The 23,587-nt window shown below is 35.2% G+C and overlaps 4 protein-coding genes and 1 long non-coding RNA gene across 9 annotated transcripts; 1 reads left to right on the forward strand and 4 right to left on the reverse strand.

Annotated features, from left to right (window-relative positions):
* Positions 1–268: 268 nt before the first annotated feature.
* Positions 269–7,443, reverse strand: LOC110635878 (histone acetyltransferase type B catalytic subunit). Its single transcript, XM_021785372.2, has 10 exons — positions 7,287–7,443; positions 7,055–7,096; positions 3,027–3,136; positions 2,781–2,849; positions 2,608–2,646; positions 2,446–2,522; positions 2,259–2,364; positions 1,549–1,630; positions 1,290–1,450; positions 269–1,130 (listed from the first exon to the last, which is right to left on the reverse strand). The coding sequence occupies exons 1-10, from the start codon at positions 7,363–7,365 to the stop codon at positions 495–497; spliced, it is 1,401 nt and encodes a 466-aa protein (XP_021641064.2). The 5' UTR covers positions 7,366–7,443; the 3' UTR covers positions 269–494.
* A 986-nt stretch (positions 7,444–8,429) lies between these two features.
* Positions 8,430–9,425, reverse strand: LOC110635908 (uncharacterized). Its single transcript, XR_009141282.1, has 2 exons — positions 8,958–9,425; positions 8,430–8,844 (listed from the first exon to the last, which is right to left on the reverse strand). It is a non-coding gene; the product is annotated as an uncharacterized LOC110635908 (long non-coding RNA).
* A 57-nt stretch (positions 9,426–9,482) lies between these two features.
* LOC110635901 (40S ribosomal protein S15a-5) lies at positions 9,483–11,954 on the forward strand. The gene is made up of 3 exons (XM_021785400.2): positions 9,483–9,702; positions 11,205–11,365; positions 11,496–11,954. Exons 1-3 carry the CDS (start codon positions 9,573–9,575, stop codon positions 11,592–11,594), a joined length of 390 nt encoding a protein of 129 aa, XP_021641092.1. The 5' UTR covers positions 9,483–9,572; the 3' UTR covers positions 11,595–11,954.
* A 322-nt stretch (positions 11,955–12,276) lies between these two features.
* LOC110635872 (probable caffeoyl-CoA O-methyltransferase At4g26220) lies at positions 12,277–14,525 on the reverse strand. 4 transcript variants are annotated; one of them, XM_058129703.1, is made up of 6 exons: positions 14,373–14,525; positions 13,953–14,024; positions 13,796–13,875; positions 13,217–13,361; positions 12,898–13,029; positions 12,277–12,767 (listed from the first exon to the last, which is right to left on the reverse strand). In XM_058129703.1, the coding sequence occupies exons 2-6, from the start codon at positions 13,992–13,994 to the stop codon at positions 12,477–12,479; spliced, it is 690 nt and encodes a 229-aa protein (XP_057985686.1). In that variant the 5' UTR covers positions 13,995–14,024; positions 14,373–14,525; the 3' UTR covers positions 12,277–12,476. The 4 variants fall into 4 exon arrangements, with proteins under 4 accessions (XP_057985686.1, XP_057985685.1, XP_057985687.1 ...); XM_058129702.1 differs by having other exon boundaries at positions 13,953–14,084; positions 14,373–14,520; XM_058129704.1 differs by having other exon boundaries at positions 13,953–14,081; positions 14,373–14,509.
* A 1,757-nt stretch (positions 14,526–16,282) lies between these two features.
* On the reverse strand, positions 16,283–22,204 carry LOC110635871 (uncharacterized). Of its 2 annotated transcripts, XM_021785359.2 has the most exons (7): positions 21,880–22,204; positions 21,636–21,768; positions 20,879–20,982; positions 20,088–20,259; positions 19,867–20,007; positions 19,472–19,730; positions 16,283–19,363 (listed from the first exon to the last, which is right to left on the reverse strand). In XM_021785359.2, the coding sequence occupies exons 1-7, from the start codon at positions 21,909–21,911 to the stop codon at positions 16,932–16,934; spliced, it is 3,273 nt and encodes a 1,090-aa protein (XP_021641051.2). In that variant the 5' UTR covers positions 21,912–22,204; the 3' UTR covers positions 16,283–16,931. The 2 variants fall into 2 exon arrangements, with proteins under 2 accessions (XP_021641051.2, XP_021641052.2); XM_021785360.2 differs by lacking the exons at positions 21,636–21,768; positions 21,880–22,204 and having other exon boundaries at positions 20,088–20,266.
* Positions 22,205–23,587: the final 1,383 nt, after the last annotated feature.

The raw sequence follows: 23,587 nt of genomic DNA on the forward strand, positions 1-23,587 counted from the left end.
GTTATAATTAATTAACGCAATTTTTTAATGTGCTTTGATACTTGAAAGAAGCTATGCCTAATCCTTTTCAACCTCAACTCTCTGTTTGGAACATGGAGCACTGACATGCAGGATGTTCACTACAAGTGTCAAGCAAAAGTTCATATCTTGCAGAAGCAGGTTTTATGCGATGCAAATAAGAACATTCTTTTATGGTCGGAACGCTGCACCTCAATTTACAGACTTTCTAGCTGATAAAGGAAAAATGGACAGGGTAGAAAGTAGAATATGACATTTTCAAATCCTTTAGATGATTACTTTGATTTATAGGCAAAAAATAAAAAAGGTCAGTCATCTGTAGCTATTCTACAGTAAACCTTAATCAGAAATGGAAGGTACAGCTCAATCACTAAACCTAGAGCATCTCGAGGACCTCATCATTAACATCTTTTGAAGATGCATCAACAATTCAACATACCATAGGCCATTTCCACTAGAATGTCTTCCAAACTAGTTCAGACAGGACGCAACTTCTGTGCAATTAACTTTATCTCCTTCACCCTTTCATCCACCAATTGTTGCAACTGCTCTTTCTGATTCGTTTGATTTTCATCCATCTGAAGACTACCACCTTCCACATTTCCTGACCTAAACATGACAAATGACATCTCTGGATTATAATCACTCGGGACTTCAATCACCTGCTTTCCACCAGTTCCAGAATCTTTTCCTAAGATATCAGCTTTCACACGATTTGAAATAATCGTCACAAAATCTTCCATGCCCTTGTCAGCAGGATCAAGGCCTAGATAAATTAAAACCTCCCAACACTGAAGAAACTGTTTCCTGTTGATTTTCAATGTTTTCCTAACATCCTCAATTGCAGTTGAAGGCGGCATGAATCGAGGGACATGAGTTTTCTTTGATAGCTTTCCTTGTTTCAGATTTGAAACAGCTGAATTAATTGCATCTTGGATTGGATTAAAAACAAGCAGACGTTGTACGTCAACACAGGTGCGCACATGCTGGAAGTAATGCAATGGTTCTTCAACTGTCAAGTCATAAACATCTTCAGATATTGCAACATTGTTGACCACCTCAACAAGGCGACAACCATAACCCTTGTGTTGGTAAGGAGGCAAAATCAATATCTGTTATCAAAGAAAAATGTCATCCAAGTACTTTGAAGAGTGAAGTGCATGTAGAAAAGAACAGTCAAAAGTGCTTGTACAAAAGAATGCAAAAGAATTACAACTTCAGTTCTCTCAGCATGTCAAACAACTTAAGTAACAAGATGGAGGAAAATGAACCTGACTGAGTCGTAGTCGTGTTTTATCAGGGTAATGATAGAAGCGATAAACTGCTGTAAAACCCAGCACTCTATGTTGAGTGTCCCCCTGCTCATCATTTATCTCCTGAACCAGTACATATAACTCCCATCCTGGGTCAGTCACGTCAATAGGGTTGCTACCTGATAAAGAAAAAAACAAAATTCAAAGATTGAATTTACACCTAGGGTGCAAGAAAGTAATGCAATAAAGATTGCTTTTGATAAGCCAAGGAAATTACCATCAACAAGAAGAAGAACAAGAGGTATTAAGCGACTGTACAGGTGTCCAGTACCTGCATTTCCTATCACCATGCGAACAACCTAACCCAGTAGGAGAGCACATTAACCATTGCACTGTCTCAAACATACAACCTCTACAGACTGAACATATAAAGAGGAAAGCTAAGGGAGGAAAAAAGGAAAAGAAAAAGAAATGAGTAGAAAACAGATTAAATTGTGTCAACATCCCCACCACAAACACAACACCTTTTCTTACCTAACAAATAAATAGAATTCAGAAAATGCAAAAATTAAGTGAAAATGAAGAATTCACAATTGTTTACAAAGCACAGGAATAGGGATTCTTAAAGAACACTCTACTCCCAGCTACCAAAAACAGCACTTTTTTAGCTTTAGCGGAGCACTGGTGGCCTAACAAAATTATGCAGGGTAAGATTTATCACTAATTATCCCTAAATATCATCCCCATCAAACTCTAACCCCTAATTCCCAATTTTATAAGGGGGTTGAGGGGCTCAAGCTTCCCCTTTGTCATGATCTTGCTGCAGCCTATTTCAATTCTTCAATGTCTGGGAAGGTGGTCCAAAGAAACATCACCTAAGCTTCAAAAATTAGGAGACTCCTTCAACCAATGCAAACAAAATGCCAAACAAGCAAATACCATTTTCATCATACGTGAAGGTATAAAGACAAAGTACATAAAAAGAACCTTCACATCCGAAGTAGCTGCCCCGTTATGAGTATGACTAACAGAATCATGGATATGTTCGTTGGAACCTTTCTGTTGCAGTATCTCCCCAGTTGAGACAATGGATCTGAGAACATTTAAAGCATTGAAAATATACATTATAGAGTCTTGATGATTAGATGTGTAAAGCATATCCATAAAATAGTACCTAATCAAATGACTCTCAACTGAAAATGATTTTAGAAAGTCGTCTTTACTCTCCACAAGAGTCTCAGCAAAAATCCTCTGTACATCAACTTACTAATCAGCAGATCCAATAATATAAAAAATAAATAAAGGTCAAAAAAGGTACTCAGAAGTCAGCATATACCTGAAGAGAAGATTTGAGGTCTGTAATCCCTTTTGCTCCCTTACAACATAAAATCATAGCAAACAATAAAATACAAAGGATAGTAAGGTATAAAACCAGAACCACTCTCAAATTAAATCTGATTGACAAAAGAACAAGTTTTTACTTAAAGTAAGAAGAATCTTATTACTCACATCAGATCGACTCTGATATATAATATCAGCATAAGCATGAAATGTTATGCTGCTTATCCAGATGGTAATCTGCATGAAACATGTTAGGAAACATGAATTATAACAACTCCATTGTATAGAATTACATTACAAGGAAAATGTAAGTTATTGAGGAGAAAGGAGAACATACAGAAAGTAATAGTAAACATTTACTAACACTATGCCAAAGATTTTTTTCAAATTAAAAAAAAAAAAGAAAAGAATTACCTTCAACCCATGGTAACCATATATTTTCCCATCCTCATCAAAAAAGCCATTCAAGTCAACTGGATCAATGCAGTAACTTTCTGAAGCACCCACTTGTTCCTTGCTAGAAACTAGGACACCAGGAATCAAGTACACATAAAAATATTGCAATCATCAGTAATTTCAAAGGAGCAACAAAAAAAAATTCAAAGATAGACAACATTTATCTTGAAAAGCTGCCTAATAAAAATTTGACTCATCCAGCTACTAAGCTTATTTACTAAACAAGCGTGCTCAAGTGCAGCATATAAAATGAGTTGGATTCAGGATATATGAACTCCGCCTAAGTAGTTTGCGCTTAGCCGGTCCCAAGCCCGGATAAAGGAGGAGGGTTGCGGTAGGTGACAACCAGCGTAAAAATTTCATCACACCCTATGATATGGATTCAAATGATATAAACGTTGGGGCGTCCTCTACTAACGACGCGCTACATCGGAGCCCGGGTGTAGTGATAAATATGCAAGGGTGTAGGGCGTTCACCGAAAGCGACGCGCCATGCCGGCGCCCGGGTGTGGTGTTAAGTGAGCAAGGGTTCCCACATCATGGATGGGTGTGGGTAAAGAAGTTAGTCCATAGGACAGATAATAGAACAAATAGTGAAACAGAACACAAGATAGATATAGAAAACAATAGAAGATATCATAGAAGGAGACCAATTAGGAAGGAGCAAGATAGGAGGAGGATCAGGGTTGGTACTTGGAATGTTGGATCACTTACAGGAAAATTGATGGAGCTTGTGGATACCTTGGAAAGGAGAAGGGTGAATATTGCTTGCATTCAGGAGACTAAATGGGTAGGAGAGAAAAGTAAGGAAGTGGGTAATTCAGGGTACAAACTGTGGTTTACCGGAAAGGAGAGAAATAAGAACGGAGTGGGTATAATCATAGACAGAACATTGAAAGACGCAGTAGTAGCTGTGAAAAGAGTAGGAGATAGAATTATACTAGTAAAGCTAGTACTAGAAGGAGAAACAATAAATATAGTTAGTATGCCCCACAAATAGGACTAGACAGTGAGAGTAAACAAAGGTTTTGGGAAGATATGGATGATTTAATGCAAAGCATACCGAATGAAGAGAATGTTTTCATTGGTGGAGATTTGAATGGACATGTAGGAAGTGATAGGCAAGGTTATGAGAATGTTCATGGAGGTTTTGGTTTTGGCAGTCGAAATGAGGAGGGAAAAAGCATCCTGGATTTTGCTATGGCATACGACCTAATACTAGCAAATACCTACTTTATAAAAAGAGAGTCACATTTAGTGACTTTCAAAAGTTGGCAACATAGAAGCCAAATCGACTTCCTCTTAACCAGGAAGACAAATAGAGCTCTATGCAAGGATTGCAAGGTCATTCCAGGAGAGGCTTTAACAAGTCAACATAGGTTGGTGGTCTTGGATGTCAAGTTTAGGAACAATTCAAGTAAGGTTAGAAGAAATAGTGTAGCTCGAACAAAGTGGTGGGAGTTCAAAGGAGTAAAGTAAGTGAAGTTCAAAAATGAGCTTCTCGAGTCCGAAGTATGGAAGCTAGATATGGAGGCCAATGATATGTGGATACAGATGGCATCAAAGATTAGAGAAGTAGCTAGAAAAGTACTTAGAGAGTCTAAAGGACATGGACCACCCTCAAAAGAGAGATGGTGGTGGAATGAGGAAGTACAAAAGGCAGTGAAGAGAAAAAGGGAATGGTATAAGAAATTACCTAAATGTGATAATAATGAGGCATATGAACAAGACAAGATAGCAAAGAAAGAAGCAAAAAGGCGCTTAGTCAAGCAAGATCAAAGGCCTTTGAAAAGTTATATAAGAAACTTGGAACTAAAGAAGGGGAGAAAGATATTTATAGATTAGCAAGGAGTAGAGAAAGGAAATGTCAAGATCTCAATCAAGTTAGGTGCATTAAGGATAAAGAAGGAAAAGTGTTGGTAAAAGATGAGGACATTAAAGAAAGATGGAGAAATTATTTTAATGATCTCTTTAATAATAGTCAAAATGGTAATAGCGTGAATATAGATTATAGAACAATAGAAAAGAATGTAAATTATACCAGAAGGATTCGATCTTTAGAAGTAAAGGAAGCACTTAAGAGAATGAAAGTGGGTAAAGCCTGTGGACCCGATGAAATACCAATTGAAGTGTGGAAGTATTTGGGAGATATGGGAGTGGCATGGTTAACTAAATTATTTAATAAGATTCTAAACTCAAAGAAAATGCCTGATGAATGGAGGAAGAGTATTTTAGTACCTATTTTTAAAAATAAGGGAGACATACAGAGTTGCTCAAACTATAGGGGAATTAAACTCATGAGCCATACTATGAAGTTGTGGGAGAGAGTTGTGGAGCATCGACTACGTCATGATACTTCTATCTCTCTCAATCAATTTGGTTTCATGCCCGGTCGTTCAACTATGGAAGCGATCTTTCTCATTAGAAGCTTGATGGAGAAATATAGAGATGTGAAGAAAGATCTACACATGGTTTTTATTGATTTGGAGAAGGCTTATGATAGTGTTCCAAGAGAGGTCTTATGGAATGTATTAGAACAAAAGAGGGTATCTATTAGGTACATACAAGTATTGAAAGATATGTATGAAGGAGCAACTACTATTGTGCGCACAGTGGAAGGGGACACAAGTGATTTTCCGATCTCAATTGGATTACACCAAGGATCAGCCATAAGCGCTTACCTTTTTACATTAGTTTTAGATGAACTGACGAAACATATACAAGAGAGTATTCCTTGGTGCATGATGTTTGCGGATGATATTGTTCTGATAGATGAGACACGAGAAGGAGTCAATAGGAAGCTAGAACTTTGGAGAAGTACTCTAGAGTCAAAGGGTTTTAAGTTAAGTAGAACGAAGACAGAATACATGCATTGCAAGTTCAGTGAAGGCCAAACTGGTGATAGGGAAGGAGTTAGTTTAAATGGAGTGGTACTGTCCCAAAGTAATCACTTTAAATATCTAGGCTCAGTCCTTCAAGTAGATGGGGGATGTGAGGAGGATGTTAGTCATAGGATTAAAGCCGGATGTTTGAAGTGGAGACGTGCCACGGGAGTTTTATGTGATCGTAAGATTCCCAATAAATTAAAAGGAAAATTTTACTGCATGACCATACGACCGGCTATGTTATATGGTAGTGAGTGTTGGGCCTTTGAAAGAGTCGTATGCATCTAAGATAAGAGTTGCAGAGATGAGAATGTTAAGGTGGATGAGTGGCCATACTAGACTAGATAAAGTCCGTAATGAGAGTATTAGAGAAAAGGTAGGAGTGGTGCCAATTGAAGATAAGTTGAGAGAAGGGAGATTGAGGTGGTTTGGTCATGTGAAGCGTAGACATACGGAGGCTCCAGTTAGACAAGTAGAGCACATTAGGTTAGGTTAGAGGATAGAAAGAAAAAAAGGGGTAGACCTAAATTAACTTGGAGGAGAGTAGTACAACATGACTTAGAAGCATTAAACATTTCTGAGAATTTAACCCAAAATCGTTCAGAGTGGAAAAAGCGAATCCATATAGCCGACCCCAAATTTTTGGGATAAAGGCTTAGTTGAGTTGAGTTGTTGATTCAGGATATATGAGAAAGCAAATTTAGTTCCTCTGGGTCTATAACATAGAACCCTTATAGGCAGGTGACGATAAAGTAAGTCTTAACTGCTATGGGCTTGTTTTATGTGGAACAGCTCTGGATAGAGCAAGCTGACTGAGCTAGCTAAGGAATGGTCGAGCAGAAGCCAAGTTCTCAAAAACCAGAAGAACTGTCCCCATAAGGAAAATTAGCATAAGCTTTTTGTCCCTCCTTCACAGTCAATAGTAATGTTTAGTGAAAACTATACGTCTTTCAGACAGCCAGTAATGACAAAGAGATAGAAAGTACGCACTAATACTACCAGATGAACGACAGAATATATATAACCCAATGATGGATTGATATCAACGAAATTAAGCCAACACATCAAATAAATTATCTAATACGCATAAAAATACCATACCCAGGTAAATTTTAATGCAGTCTTTGGCCTCAATTCCAGCATCTGCAGCAAAAAGTCATTTAATAAACGACAAGCAGGTAGAAAGAATGCGGGGAAGAAAAAAACTCAGAAAACCAAAACCATTTTAGAGAAACGAAACAAATGCGAAATAAAAGAGAAGTCGAGCGAAGTCTTTGGATCAAGTGTTGTAGGGAAACGATGAGAACAAATAATGAGAGCTGAGTTGACTCACCAATGTTGGAGAAGCCTACGCGCCTTCTTTTCTTGGGCTCGGCGGTGGGATCGGCGGTGGCTTGTTGCTTCTGCCCCATTAATTTTGGCTTGTTAGGGTTTTCAGAGCGGGAAATGGGAATGGGAGAGGCGGGAAATTATACTGTACAAATGGGGATATTTATCTGCATATATACTCCTACAGTGCTAGTCCAGTGGAGAGTTTGCGCGCGACTCAAGTTCGATCGAGCGCGCCCAAGGCTATCTGGGCTAGATATCGGCCCATCTCCCATTTATAATGTGGACGGATGGCGGGCGGATCCGGGTCGAATTGAAACTACTGATTTTACTGCAAAATTTAGGGTTTAGGAACCTGATCATAGAGTATCACTCAATTTCAATCTAATTCAATACTTGTTTTGGTTAATCTAAATTTAACGGGTTTCAAGCCTGTTTCGATTTTAAATTGAATCAATTCAGTTAAATTTTAAATCAGATCAATTCGAGCTTTGATACTGACTTTTAATTAGAGAACGCATTTTAATATGTAAAATATTAAATTTACTATATAAAGAATGTTATTTCTTCCTTTTCTATTAAATCTTTGATGTTCTTTTCAATTTGATTCAAACCTAAATTTCCCAATTCACCATTGGCCTATATTATCTTGAAATAAAAATCATTAAGCAATGTTGCCTTGAAAGTAGGTTTGAGTATTTTGATCGGTTTGATTTTCGAATTGAATTGATCAAATCGAAAAACAAAATCAACTATTAGCATTTTAACTGAATTATTAGAAGGAAATTAGCATATAAGGCCACAAATCTCTGCAGATTTGGATACTTAATTGTCAAAAGGGTAAAGAGAAATGAAGGAAAAAAATAAATAAATACTTTTATTGTTTGAATAAATTATTATGAAAAGGTAAATAACTATTAAACTCTATTTTTTATGTTTATTATATTTTAGAAAGACATTTAAATATTTAAATACTCATTTTTCTCGATTCTCAGAAAATTCGGAAGAAAATATTTTGAATTAAATTCAAAGGGTTGAGAAATTTCTTATCATCTTCCTTATTTTTTTTTCTGCTCAATTTAATATCTAAGCAAGAAAAATTTAGATCTCTCCCCTCCATTTCCCTCCATCCAAACAAATGATAGAGTTTCAAATCAAGCAAATCTTTTACTTTAAAACTTATTTGCTTTCCAAAGTGAAAGATAGAAATCCGACAATAATGTTGTTTCAAGGGCAAGTAATTTTGGTTCAATACAATTAAGTTCTAGTTTCACAAGCTTGGGTGCATAATAGTCACAGAATGTGGAGAATTTGACACTGTCCATCGACATGTTCTAAGGTGAAAGAGAAGGATCTTAGGTTCTTTAAGTTCCCCAACTCCTATCAAATTGAGAACTTGGAGACAAGGGAAGCAATGATTAGCCTTGCTTAGGTCCTCATCATCTAGTCTTGTAGATTCGAGTGTTATACTTGTAAGCACAGGCAGCGGATTCAAACCATCTACCGATGGCCAAGCATTCTTCACCAAGCATTCTTCACCTCAACTTTGCGAAGACTATGACCTGAACATGCAGACATAACAGAACCGAATTATTCTTCCGAAATTGATAAAACTACATCCAAATAACAGAAACTGAACAAAGACCATCAAATTAACCAATAAATCGGAACTCACAGCAAGAAGAAACCAAAGCCAAAATATCAGATCGTCTCCAACAAGATTGAATCCAAAAATCCGAAATGGACAGTGATCTTATCTCCCTACAACCTTCGGCAGCCTCTCGTTCACGAACCCCACGTCGGCAGAATATTCCTCGACGTCGTCGTACGATATTTAGCGGAGCGACTTCTCCATGCCATCGAGATGGATTCGAGGGTCAACGAATTGAGGACCTGGCTGTTAAATATGGTATTTGGTCTCCGGTGACCTCAACTTGAGATATCGAGATGAGGTGCAGAGGAGGTTGATGGACCAGGCCTCGCGAGAGAGTGTGTTAAAGCTCTTAGAGATGAGTCGGCACCTAGCGAGATCGGCTGAATCGGTGAGTCGACTCATGATATTGAGGAGCAGAGGCGAAGACTTAGTGACGGAGAAAAACGGAAAACAGAACTTTAGCTTTATTTTAGCTTTACTTTGTTTTAAAGGCGCGTGTGTACACTGCACTGGTACGGGTATTTATAAAAGCCCTCTTGTTTCGTAAAAATAACATAAAATGCCATCTAAACCCTTTTGCAGTTCTTATTCGCAAAATCTGGGATTTAGGTTTTGTAGTTCTTAGAGAGAGAAGAAATGGGTAGGAGGATATTGAATGATGCGTTGAGGGCAATAGTGAATGCTGAGAGGAGAGGGAAAGCTTCTGTGGAGTTGCGACCCATCTCTACTGTCATGTCTTCTTTCCTCAAGATCATGAAAGATCGAGGTAAATCTAATCAATCTCTCTCCCTCTCTCTCTCTTTTTTTAGTTCCTTTACTTTTCTTCTATGTTTGCACTTGAATTTTGTTTATGAATTAGGAAATTGTGTGTTTTCAGCGTATGTAGTCATGTAGATTCCCTTCAATCGCTGACCTTTTGGTTTTATTTAATTGGTTTTGTGAATTTTTTTTTTAAGTGCATCATTCACAAAAATCTTCCCTTTCATGTTGGGAACCTTGGAAAATCTCTATTTGTATTTTCTCTTTGTTTATTGTTATAGTTAGAGCTATCTGATTTTTGTACCTTACCTGAGCCAGCAACTGGAATAAACATGCTTCATTCCCTCTAGAGTTATACTTGTTTTCTTGTGGATTTGTCACATTCCTCACTTTCTGCATGTCAATTTCACATTTCTTGTGTTTCTCAATCTTTGCAACAACTTGGATTACACCATTCCGGCTGGTTTTATGGCAAATATTAGACTGCTTGATCGAAGTGTGAATTATCTCCCTAGTTTTGTTGCAACTGAGGTAGTTGGTCTAATTTGTTTGCTGTTTTTGACCTTTGTTGCCAGATACGTTGGGGAATCTATGCTATTTGCAGAATAACAATTTCTATCTCATTGGCTGTCTATTGTTTAATTCTACTGCTGCTATTCCCAATTGACATGTAATTGTTTGTCATTTTTTTAGTTTCTGTTTGTTGAGATTAAAAATGGTTTTCCCCCTTCATAATAGGTTAACTAAGTTACACACTACAATGTCCCAATCATACAGAAGCACATGAACACATGCCAAAGCCAAAGTTAGATTAAGCTTGTTTGAGTTTATTTTGTGTGCTTTGCCTGATGGTGGTGGTGGCGGCGGTATTTTTGCACTGGTACTTGCACATGGCCTATCTTGAATTATTCTCAATAAATATTGTATTGTGATGTTTGTGTTTTGTTGAATTGTGATTGAAGATTGTATGGCATTTATGTTGTAGCTGCTATTGAGAAAAAATGCCTTCTTCTGCATTTTAATGTTTTGATTAAGTTCATTTAGATGCTTGGGCCATAGAAAACCAGAACATTTCAAAAGTAGGAAAATTACTTTTTGCAAAGGTATCTGAGAGGGTGGTTTTTACTCTTTTATTCTGTTGCTTTATTTTGAACTAGCATAGTAATTTTCTTATTTATATTATTGATTTTCTAATATTATTTAGGTTTTCATATTTAATTATTAGAACTAATATAATAAAAATATCATCAATTTGTTTTATGCATATTTTGAATAAACATTTGCCTCATAAGATTGGCTGCACTTGCATTTTTGTGTGGTCATTTACCCTTTGCTTTTGCACACTTTGCACCTTTGACAACAATGTTTCTTTAAAAAATGAACATGGAATGCTGGTATGGTATGTTGCTGCTTTTGTGATGTATTTTATTTCATTTTACTTCCATGTTTATTATATTGCTATTGTGCATGCCATGTTTCAATGCCTTTGACTTTGTGGAATATTTCTAGGATATATAAAAAATTTTCAAGTTCAGGATCCACACAGAGTTGGGAGGATAACAGTTGAACTACAAGGCAGGATAAAAGATTGTCGGGCACTCACTTACAGGCAAGACATCAAGGCAAAGGATATAGAAGCATACAGGTTGCGAATACTTCCCACTCGTCAGGTTGGTTTTAAATTTTTCTAAATCGTATACTATCAATTAGATATATGTATCACAATTTTGTTCATTTCATTTCAAACATTTCTGCAATTGGATTGTTTGCATTGATATTCTTTTAATTTCTTTCATGCAGTATGGTTATGTCGTGATAACTACACCAGATGGTGTATTGGACCATGAAGAAGCAATTGGTCGGAATGTGGGTGGTCAGGTTCTTGGTTACTTTCACTAGATGCCTGTACTGCCCCTGAACACTTCTAGGAGGTCGATGGACAAAACGTGTAATGTCTGCCGTTCATCAAGTTAGAAAATTTTGTATCGAACTGTGATGAATGGGAGAAATGACTTGTTGATGAATCTCTCCAGTAATTGAGTTGTCAATGAATGACTGTGCAGAGCTGATCATACCTTCCAAATTGTTGTTTGTTATCCATGACTCTTGTCTGCAATTCCTCGGAGGACGAACAAACTAGTGCTAGCAATTGTGGTTTTATCAGCATTTGTTGTGTTTGCCACATAAAATGAGAAGGGGCAAGATTTGGTCCATCAGTGTTCCTTCTTGTAATGCAAAAAGTTAAATTTCGATCTGTTAGATTTTGTTTGATCCTCACTTACGCGACTGGTTGATGGATTCATTCATTCAGATAGGGTGGTTTAGTCGTTTAGAGCTGATAAAAGCTTGACATTTTCTTGTGCTAACCTCCTCGTTGCAAGTCCATGAGAGGAAAGTCTCTTTAAGCTAAAAGATTTTTGCCACTCCATTTAATGCACGTATGCAAATCTAAGAGGAACAAACATATATGCACTAATTCTAAGTACCTGATGTTATTCAATTAAAATTGGTTCAACTGGGCAAAAAGTAATAGCCAACAGATTTAACTTAATTCTGGATTCATAAAGTTGCACCTTCAAAATAATAGGGAATGTTGCAGAAGCTAAATTTATTTAAATCTTTTGAACACAAATGATGGGATTTTCGCCATCAATGTTTATAGCCAACCAGACTTCCTGCACAATGGAAATCCATTGTGTGTGAATTATGTGAATAATTATTGTACTCAAAGCTCAATATCAGAAAACAAGTAAAATAAGTTTAAAGTTCAAGCAAAAAAGATCAGTAAAGTCTCCTGCAGATTGTGATCCCATCACCCAGTGAAGCATGTGAAATTTGGACACGAGAATCAACTGCAAGCAATTTATTGAGGTCAATTGTAAGCTGTCTGCCCATTTTCATAACCTCTGGAGTTGAATCTTCAGACATAGCAACTGTCCCTCCCCAGAGAGTGTTATCATAGACAACTATTCCACCCACCTTTAGCAATTTAATTAGCCTCTCATGGTAGTTCCAGTAATTGACTTTATCAGCATCAACAAAAGCAAAGTCAAAACTGCCTTCATTTCCATACTGTAGTAGATTCCAGAAACACAAAAGAAAAAAAAAATTAGAGTTTCAAGGAAGCCAAACTCAACATCAAATGAAACTATTACAAGGTATAGAGAAAGATGATGGAAATTTTGGTACATGTCATACTTACATCTCTCAGTAACTTATCAAGAACTGGTAGAGCCTCAGATTCTATGAAGTCAATTTTGTATTCAACACCAGCTTTTCTTATAATTGGCAGTCCTATCTCATATGTCTCACGATTGACATCTATGGCAGTAATCTGCAGTAATGCACTTTGATATGGTTAACAATTTCCCGAAGAGAAATAATAAAAGGAGTCTTTTGAAAGAAACAATCTGAACTGCAACTCCACACCCAATCCTAAGCTAATGTTGATGTGTCAGATTACACAGCTTTAAAAACAGTCTGGTTTGGTATAGGATTGCTCCTGATGATGCATCTCTTACCTTTCCATCCTCAGGGATAGAAAGAGCGGTGAGGAGAAGGGAGTATCCAGTGAAGACTCCCACTTCTATTGTCTTTTTTGCATTTACTAGCTGCAAGAGCATGGCTATCAACTGACCAGCATCTGGAGAAGTGGCCATTCCAGCCCTGGAGAATCACAAGCCCATTAACCTTCAAAAAGTGAAACATACAAATGCACTTACCACCTAGGAAATGCCACCAATATAGAAGGCAAACTAATTTTATATTGACAATCTTTCACACAGACAACTGATTAGATCAACTGATTTCTTTTCCATTCATCATCAATTCCTTATAGAAACCTCTTCAAGGAGCTAATTAGACACCTTGTATAATTTTTCATTTTGTTTATAGAATATCTCATCATTCATGAAACTCCACATTCAAGAATTCATACAAGATAACATATTCATGTCTTCATCATCTCTGTGGTTCTACTGTTTAGTGTTCATCAAAGAGTTCATATATAGAATGCTAGGAAATCATTAGTAGGATAATGGTATATCAGTAGAGGGCAAAATGAACTAATGCCAAGTATAATACGGGAAGAAAAAAAATACCTTGGGTGGTTAGCAGTGACATTCCTTAGCTCCTTGAGAGGCTGTGGTTCGCGTGGGTACACACTAGTCTCCAGTACATACTGCCACCAAGCTGGAGCGTGAGACAACAATCAAGCATAAACAATGAAAACAAAAGGGGCAATTTGCTACACCATACCTGATACAACTGTTCATTCTTTAACAACCCTTTCGATTCCATGGCACACAAACTGCGTCACGCTATATTAGACTGTCTCAAGTCATCAAGTGGATCAAATTTTAATTGCAAATCAATTAGGATCGGCTACTACTGTTCGTCAAAAGCAAGAAATTTATCTGAAGAATTGGAAACTGCAATACACTTACAAGCACCAGAAAAAGGGAAAAACTATATGGGTATTGAATAATTTCAAGAACAATTAAGAGTTAATTGATAATCTTCAACATCTTTAACTAAATTCCAAGGAGAGAAGATATTATCCAACCTAAACTTCATCCAACCAACAATTTGCACTCATATTGATTAGTTACTAAAATCTACAACTATTTAAGCATGTAAACAGTGAATTAGAGAATGAGAGAGAGAGAGAGAGAGCACCTGGCCGGGAATTTTGTGACAGGAAAGAGACTCCAAGCCGTCAAATTTCGAACGAGGGTCCCCGGCGACTATTTTAATTAGAATATTGGATTGCTTGGCAATTAAACCATAGAGCGGTCATCCTTTTGAAATCGACCCCCTTAATTTGCTTCCTTATTTTAATATTTATTAATTTTTTAATTAATATATATTACACATTATTTTATTTATTATATAAACTTATAATTTAATTTTTTATGTAATTTTTTTTCATAAGTTTCAAATACTCTATATATAGGTTTTTTATTTTCTTTATTTTTTAATTTTATAATATTTTTCTTTTATTTAAAATATATTTATTTTAATAATCAACTAAATTTAGTAATTCATCTTATTATAATACAAAATAATTATGTCTTTTTTTTATCTATCCCATTATTCTCTCTATTTTTTTTATTTTTATATATATTATAATATAAATAAATTATAAATTATAGATATTATAGATAAATAAATAGATAGATAATAATAAGTTTTGTTGGAAAAAAAAAACTTAAATTAATTTTATTTAACAATAAAGTTAAGGTTTTTTTTTCAATGGAAATTGGAGTTTCAAATATGATTATTTTAACTAGTTATTTCTTAATGAATTTAATTTAAAAAAATGTAATCATACTTTTTTTTATTTATAAATAATTAGATTTTTAAGATAATTCCTAATAATAAAATAACATTAAAATTATTAAAATAAATGATAATAATAAGCTTTGTTATAAAAAAAAAATTAAATTAATTGTTAACGTAATAGCTAAATAATTATATATCTTTAAATAAAAATATATATATATTTTTGTAAAACGTGTTAATATATAATTTTTTTAATATTATATATAATTAAGTTTTTAGATATTCATAATTTAATTTCTTTATATAATTTTTGTTAATTTTTCTTATACGATATAGTATTATTATAATATATTAATCATAATTTTTCATCTATATTTTTATATAAAATGCTAATTATAAAGCACATACATTTTTTTTTTAAATTTATAATGATTTGATAATAATAACTTTTCATCAATAATGATTTCATATTAATTTTTTTTTTTTTTTTAAATTTTTAATTTTTTTTTTTTTTTTTTTCTTTTTTTATTTTATTATTTTTATATATTATATAATACATTTTTATTTTTATTTTTTACAACATATGATATTATATATTTTTTTTATTTTTTTAATTTAAAAAAAAATTTTAAATTTTATTAATAATTTTTTTTTTAAATTATTTTTATTTTTTATTTTTAATTATTATTAAATTTTTTTTAGTTTATAATAATAATAAATTATTAAATATTTATTATTTTATTATTTTTATTTTGCATAAACTTTTATTGTATTAAATATAAAATTAACAAAAAATTGCTTGGGGTGGCTACAAAAATAATAGAGAGAGATTCAAATTACTTTTTTCTTTTAGAAATTATTTCATGAATAATTAATTTTGGATGCATAGAAGTGCTCAAAAAAAATAAATTATTCAATAAATATACTATACTCTAAGAGCCAGAAAGCAGGAGGGGAAAGTTTTTTCTGTTTACAGTCGAGCAATCCCATTCTACACATCAATTGCTGTTCTTCTCATCATGCAAATTGCAAACCCAAATCAAACTTTGACAAGAAAGAAGTCAAGATATGAACATCGACATCGAAATGCGCACGGCACTAGCAGCCTCATATTATATTATTTTATTTTGCAAATGCCTTTTATGTCTATAGAATTCCTTGCTCTACTAACTGTGCTTACTAGAATCAAATTCCTTTATTATTCCACACACACAACCATCCCAACAAATTCCTTTTGTATCATCAGCTAACTATGCTTATCAGAATCAAAACAAAAGCAACATCTAGAACCAAGATCCAAGAGCTACTTGAACAACTTAATCTACAATCCCATTGCGATCAAACATTACTGTACAGCAACTTAGTACACATATAGCCATCCAGCACAGCATGGGAAGACAATTATTTACATTACATACCTAAAAATAGCCAGAGAACCAATACAGGAAGGGGAAAAGATGTAATTTGAGAAAAAAAAATTATAATCCTTAGAACTTGTAAACTTTGTTCCTCATTCCACTCTTAGATGAGTAACCCCGCAAGGCCAACGCAAAAGAATAATGAACCAGAACAAAATTACTTATCTTCTAAAGTAACTGTATTTTATTGGCGATGTTGTCGGAGAGACAGTAGGTGTGCAGTTAAAGCATCATAGTCAGGAAGTTTTGGGTGCACATGACTGGCCTTATTAATGGAATTCTCCCTGGATAGAGTATCATCCTTTGAACAGGATGCCTTAGTGCTTTCAGCAGCACCTGATGATACTGTTCTGAGTGGAGGATTAGATCGTTGCTCCCAGGCTGATGACTTGAGATTTTCCTCTTGTGAGTACCTCTTAGATTCCATAATCGGTTTCGATGGTTCTGCTGATCTACGCTGCTCAGAACTTCCCCAGTTATCTGAATTTTTGGACTGAGGAGGATTACATTGAGTATCAGTAGTGTAGGAACTCCTTCATGATGATTCCTCACGTAAGGCCCTCTTTGATTGTGAAATTGGCTTAGAGAAAATTTGCCCTGTTGATCTACCCTGCTCAGAACTACCCCAATAATCAGAACTCTTTTCCAGGGAAGTAGGCATCACTTGAGCTTCTATAGTGTAGGAACTTGATGAGGATGAATTGTGTTCCATTTCCATAGCATATTCTGGAGTAATTGAAGAGTCAGAAGGTAACCTGGACTTCAAATAAGGATTTCTCTCAGAAATTGAAAGAGTGTTGCTGGTTACAGTCTGTTTTGTCCGTCTAGACAATCCAGGACCTGGACGAGTTTTGGTTACTGTCTGATTAGGAAGTTCCTCCTCAGAATCACTATTATCTAAGTCAAAATAGCTCCTTAAGCCTGATTTTTTATTCACTTCGGGTGCTGCTTTATGAATGTATGGCTCTTGAGTCTGTTTTGCAAGTTCCTCATCTGACTCATCATCACTGGCATCAGAATGTGGAACTGGGGTTCCTAAGCTTGAGTTTTTATTTATTTTTGGGTGCACCATCTGACCATATGGCTCTTGATCACCAGCTCCAGAACCAATATCAACATCGAGGGAAGAAGAGGACTGCTTAAACCTGGTATAATGATCCTCTTCTGCTTGCTTGGACACTGAAGAATTATCTGATGGATTCCTACGGTATGGTGGATGCCTATAACCCTTATTTCGAAGGCCACCTGTCAATATTGCAAAATTCAACTCTTTACCACTTTCCAAACTCGATTCTTTAATAGATATGGTATCCTCCAAGTTATACACTGATTGGTAACTTTGAATATCGTCCTTGACTGATGAAAACCCTGAAGTTTTCGGATTGTCGTTGGATTTTGTTTGGGATTTTGCAAGCCTGTGAGAAGTTGGATTGGTATGCAAGTAACCATAACTGAACGTCCTATCAGTTTCAGCACCAACTTCATTTCCCTGATTTTTTCTGTTGGATCCCACATTTTCCTTTTCTGCTAGTGAAGATCCTATAAAGTGATGTCTCTCATTCTGGGTTGTCTCAGGGTTACCGGAGCAAGCAATATCTTTATGAGGAAAAGAGCCAGTATGTGTACTCTCAACAAGCTTAGACTTGTTGAGCTCCCCTTCACTTTCTGAGCTTGGGCCATCTGACTCATCAAAAGTCACAGGTAACGATTCATCAGCTTGTGAAGAAACTGTATCACTTGTCAAGCCTTCAGAAAATACACTTGTGGTGTGCCAGCCAGAGGCAAAAGGAGATTGTGAACTGGACTTTCCTAGTGACTCTTCCATGTTTAGCCTGGGGCTGTCCGCACTTGTATTTGCTAAAAGATGAGAAGATGATTTTCTACCTTCTGACAGATAATATGAACCAGAATCTTGGCCATTATATTCACCCTTGTCATCAAGCTTAAGTCCATCATCATCTGAACCAGAATCATCAAAAACCACAGAAGCATTATCAAATGGGTTTGTTTCTTTGGTATTTCTTTGGAAGTTTCCTTCATAAAAAATATAAGGTTCCTTAGCAGCTTCCTCACTAAATTTCTGGTGGCTGAAACTCGAAAAAACATTGTGATCATCCCTAGAAATTTGAGAATGAGAATGAGATGAAACGCTGCTAGACTGTTCTCTATTGCTGGTTGCTTCAAAATAACCAACATTTTCTGATCTCATTTCATCATGCACTTCACTCACAAGTTCTACCTCAGATTCACTAGACTCTCCCTTTATATTTGCTTCACCCACTAGGTCACTCTTCTCTAATTCAGATAAGTTCTTTCTATAATGACTATCTGCCATTTGAAAATCATTCACCAGTGGGTAATCATTTACAGAACTACTGCTGGATTTTGAGGAAGCGAGCTGACTAGGTCTATTAGTGCTCTTGAGATTGTTAAACCTTTCAGCTAATCCCGCCATGTCATCTTGTTCATTTTCAAAACTTTGTTCATGATTCATGCCAGAATTACTTCTATGAGTCGTGTTATTTACTGGATCTTTGGCAAGATGTTCACCTTGCACTCTGGATGCAGCATACGTTTGAATCCCTTCGTCTCTTGATCTGAAAACAGAGGCCTTCTTTGTTTCTGTTGAATGTTGTCTGGTTATCCTTTTATGAGGGGTTTTATTTACTGGATCTTTGGCAAGATATTCACCTTCCACTCTGGAGCCGGCATACGTTTGAAGCCCTTCATCTCTTGATCTGAAAACTGATTCCTTCTCTCTCAAATGCTGCCTGGTTATCCTTCCTTGGCTGGAAAGTTCTGCAGCAGCCCTGGCAGCCATGCTTGCTCGTTCTGCAGATTCAGCAGCTGCCTGTGCAGCAGCTGTGGCATCCTTGAATTCCATATTCCAACTCTGCCTACCAACAGAAAAACCACTCTGTTCTGCAGCATATGAATGCCTAAATTCCATCTCTTCACATCCAGTTCCTGCTAGAACCATAAATCCAAGGATTAACAGATGAAGAACAAGATAACGAACAAATTTACACAAGTGTTAAAAAAAATCAGTTACAATAAAATAAATGGTTCACATACCTATAGTTCTTGGATCGAGATGAGACGTGCCTGTTGGCATTGCCTGACTAGTACCAACAGCGGGAGAAGTAACATTTTGGTAATGTTGTGAGGAACTTGAATTGGATCCATATGAGTTAGCAGTTTGTTCATGTTTATCATAGTAATTGGAAGGAGCTTTGAAATTAGGATGCCCCCTGTCAATACTATTTGGTGGCTGTTGGACATTAGGAGGCTCCACATGCATTTTACTGGCCTGCTCAAATGTATTTGGTCCATTCTGCTCAAACAAATGCAAACATTAAGCAAATACAGCTCCTTTCAAATTGTATGTGGCTACTCTGTGCCAGCGGACCAGAGCCACAAAAAGCAATATCAAGTGAACAAAGAATAAACTTCTACACATTTGATCTTACCAGCAAGTCCTCATGAGGCATAATATCTTTTTCTCCAAATGATTTAGGATCCCATTTAACATTATGTTCCTCAGCAATGGCACTCAGAATTTTCATTTTGGTGGGACCATCAGGTGCTTTGGCTGACAGTTTTTCCACCAACTAGGAGATGACAACAAAAAATCATTACTGACAACATTAAATTATAGTCGCACTAATTAACTGCTACTGCACAAACTTACCAGGCGGCTAACACCACAGTCTGAACGTAGTTCAACTGCTGCAGAGACGAATTCTTTCCCATATTTTGAAGTAAAATGCTTACGGACATCCATCAATTCAGGTATATCCGCACATCTTGGAGATGCAAAAATTACACTTGAGATTGCTTGCTTCAAGTCAATGGGACAATTTCTGGAATCTTACAAAACATATCAGTATGCAGATCCATTTATCATAAACCAACAGAATTTAAAAGTGAAACATTTTTATCAGGTGCAAGTACAGAATATTTAAAAAATCCTCTTAATTTACAGAATATTCATAAAATATCCTCTTAATAAGATAACTCGAGTCTGGATAGATTATGCCAATAATATTGGCAAGAGAAATATTGATCATATCAAATCTTTCTCCTCACTCCACAAGGACCACAAATATGGTCCTAAGGGTATACTTTCAGTGCTTTGGACAGCTTTATGAGATACCTATACCCCCAAGCAAGAACTTGTACTGAAATGGAGCATCCATACATTTACAAGACTATATTTCATGCCGCAATCAGTAAGAGCAAAGCCAAATAATATTGGTGCCAACAGATCAAATTGTTAAACCAATTGATCACACAGAATCCTTCGCTGACACCCATACCCTGGATTATATATCTCCAACACAAAAGTCAACACACACAGCTTGACTCATAAAACATACAATGTGCACAGATGCACTGAATGACTAATTTCTCTAAAACGGACACACCTCATGAAAATAAGAGAATACTTAATTTATTCAAGATTGAACAAAATTTACATACTTCTGTGACTCAATGATTGGCAAACGTGCTACAATAAGTTCACAGTATATCTCAATAAGATCATATGCAGCCATTGTCTTCTCTTCCCGAACCACATGCTCAACCTGCAAAGCAAAAGAGAAAATCACATTAACCTTACCAGATATGATTATGCATGTCTCCAACAGGAGCCAGCCAATAGTAAATAGAGTCCATTTATAATTTACAGCAAACAACAAACACGATACAAACTTCTCTAGTAAGCATTCATTTGATCACCAAGACTAGGAATCAAATATTGTGGGAAGTGTAATGCTAATATGAAACTTTCTAAATTGCCATTTGCCACCGCAATAACATTTGGCTAATTACCTAATAAGCTACTAATACAATATCCTAATTAAACAACTAGTCAAAATGCTACAACGCTTGCATAGAATAAACTAATCCAAGATAAATAAATTTTCAGCTAAACAAAAAACTCTGATTTTCTTGCTTGCTCCTTAGCATCAGGATGCAGAACTACAATGTGTACTGATCGTCCAATTCTACCTGTAAGTACCGCCATCCTTAATACAAAAGTTACTTCAACACCTTTCAGCTAACCCAACAATACAATTTCATTCTAGCAATTCTTTTTTCAGTCTAATTTCATTCTAACTTTAAGCACAGAGTCTTGAGAGTATTAAAATACCTCCAGTGACATAATTAACATAGCATGTAGAACAACATAATATTGTAAAAAGTCAATTGTACTATTACGGAAAGATCCGCGTACCCGAATTCTGGCAGTCTGGTCCTGGCCAGTCTCCAACAATTGAGCCAATTCCCTCTTCAGCTGCTTCAGCTGCGCTTCTCTCTTATTCTTCAATAATTTTATGCGCGAAGCCGCTAGCTTCAAAGCCGTTTTACTGCAAGAAATGAATCAATTCAAAATACTATCAAAAAATCCAGGCGGAATCATAGTGAATAAAGCAGAAAAATCTGAAAAAACTCGCTCCTCTCAAATGAAGAAAATTTACCATTTCGCTGGCTTGAAGCTCTTGTGCAGCATAGCTCTTCAATAAGCTCTGCTTTGGAAGAATGATAGATTAAAGAAGGATTGATTTTGACTTGGATATGAGAAAGCAGAGATGCTGATCTGCGTGCAATGGTTATCGTTGATCTTAAGTTAGAATAAAAATAAACAATTTGGAAAAGCAAGGAATTGAAATTTCGTGGAATCTATTTCGCTGGCTTTTCAATTCTATATACCCAATTTCCAACATGAAGGGTCGTCTTATTTCCGTTATTTAAGATTTGGTGTGGGGAAGAACAGCGAAATCAATCATAGGTCTTACTTTTTACGTTGACCACAATGCCCCTTCCAACTGCAAAATCTATTTTGTTCTTCTCGTGTTTCGTGGTCTACTCAACAGGGCAGTGGGCTCTGCTTCTTCCAAGCCCTGATTAGTTTAACTATTAGGTATGGCTGATGATCAATACTTATAATCGGTAATCGATGAAAATTGATTAATGTTAAATATTTAGTAAAATTGTATTGATTTTTATTATTAAATATGTAAAATAATTAATGAGGATATATATTATTTATTAATTTTTTATTTTAATTATTTATTTTATTATTAAAATATATAAATAAAAATTAAATATTTTAAAGTAGTATAATATTTTAATGTACTTGAAAAGAAAACCTAGGCTCCATTTTCCTGAATCCCACCGCCCTCAAATTTCTAAAATGGGACAAATATCGACCTTATTCTTAGGCCCCAGCCATAATATTCAGAATTTATAAGAAAATCCGTTCTGCCGTAAGAGTGAGTTGGGTGCTCGACTTAAAAGGAGGTTGAGCCGACAAAGCTTAGCCAGGCGCTAACGTCAACATCTGAAATCAAATCGCAATCGCCATTGCATTTATGGCGAATCGTCAAACCTACCCAGCCCCAGGTCCACCGTTGTGCCTACCATGGAAAGCGAAAACTCTACGCCTTTGCCTTGTGTCCATTTTTTTTATTTTTATTTTAAACATTCGACCATTCATCTTACGAAAATAAATGTTCAACTTGATCATTGAATTGCTAATTTAATAATACCAACAAGTCTTGAATGTTGTAGTAAAATTTATTATATTCTTAATGAAAAAATTTAGATTAGATCGAAAATATTATTGAGAGGTACAATTAAATATTAGTCTTTTATATATTATAAAATGTAAAATTTTATTTAATAAAATTAATGTGTATATAACAATTTTATTATAATTGTTGATCGTAATGAGTTTATGATGAAATTTATATAGATTTACCGCAATCAACTATTATAATAAAATTATTTTATATATATATGTTCGTTATATAATTTTAAAAAAAAATACCTTAGTAAAAAATAAAATTACTATTCCAGTCTAGATCTTGAACATAAAAAATTTGTTCTTGGAAATGAAAGAGAAAAGGTATACCATTAATTAATATTTGGTCCATTTACTTTTAATTAAAATTTATTTGAGCCATTATATTTTTTTCAATTAAATATTTATACTAATAAAATTAATTAATTAATTTTAATATTTATCGATGTTAAATTAATACCATTAATATATTAGTAAAATATATGATATTGTAGTAAAAATAATAAAAACAATAAACTTAAAAGTGAAAATATAAAAATTTTTATTTTTCTCAAAATAAAAACAAAAACTCTCTTTTTTTTTTCTTAAAACTTTTTCCAAAC

This window comes from Hevea brasiliensis, chromosome 11 (assembly GCF_030052815.1).
Source record: "Hevea brasiliensis isolate MT/VB/25A 57/8 chromosome 11, ASM3005281v1, whole genome shotgun sequence".
In the NCBI taxonomy this organism is placed as follows: domain Eukaryota; kingdom Viridiplantae; phylum Streptophyta; class Magnoliopsida; order Malpighiales; family Euphorbiaceae; genus Hevea; species Hevea brasiliensis.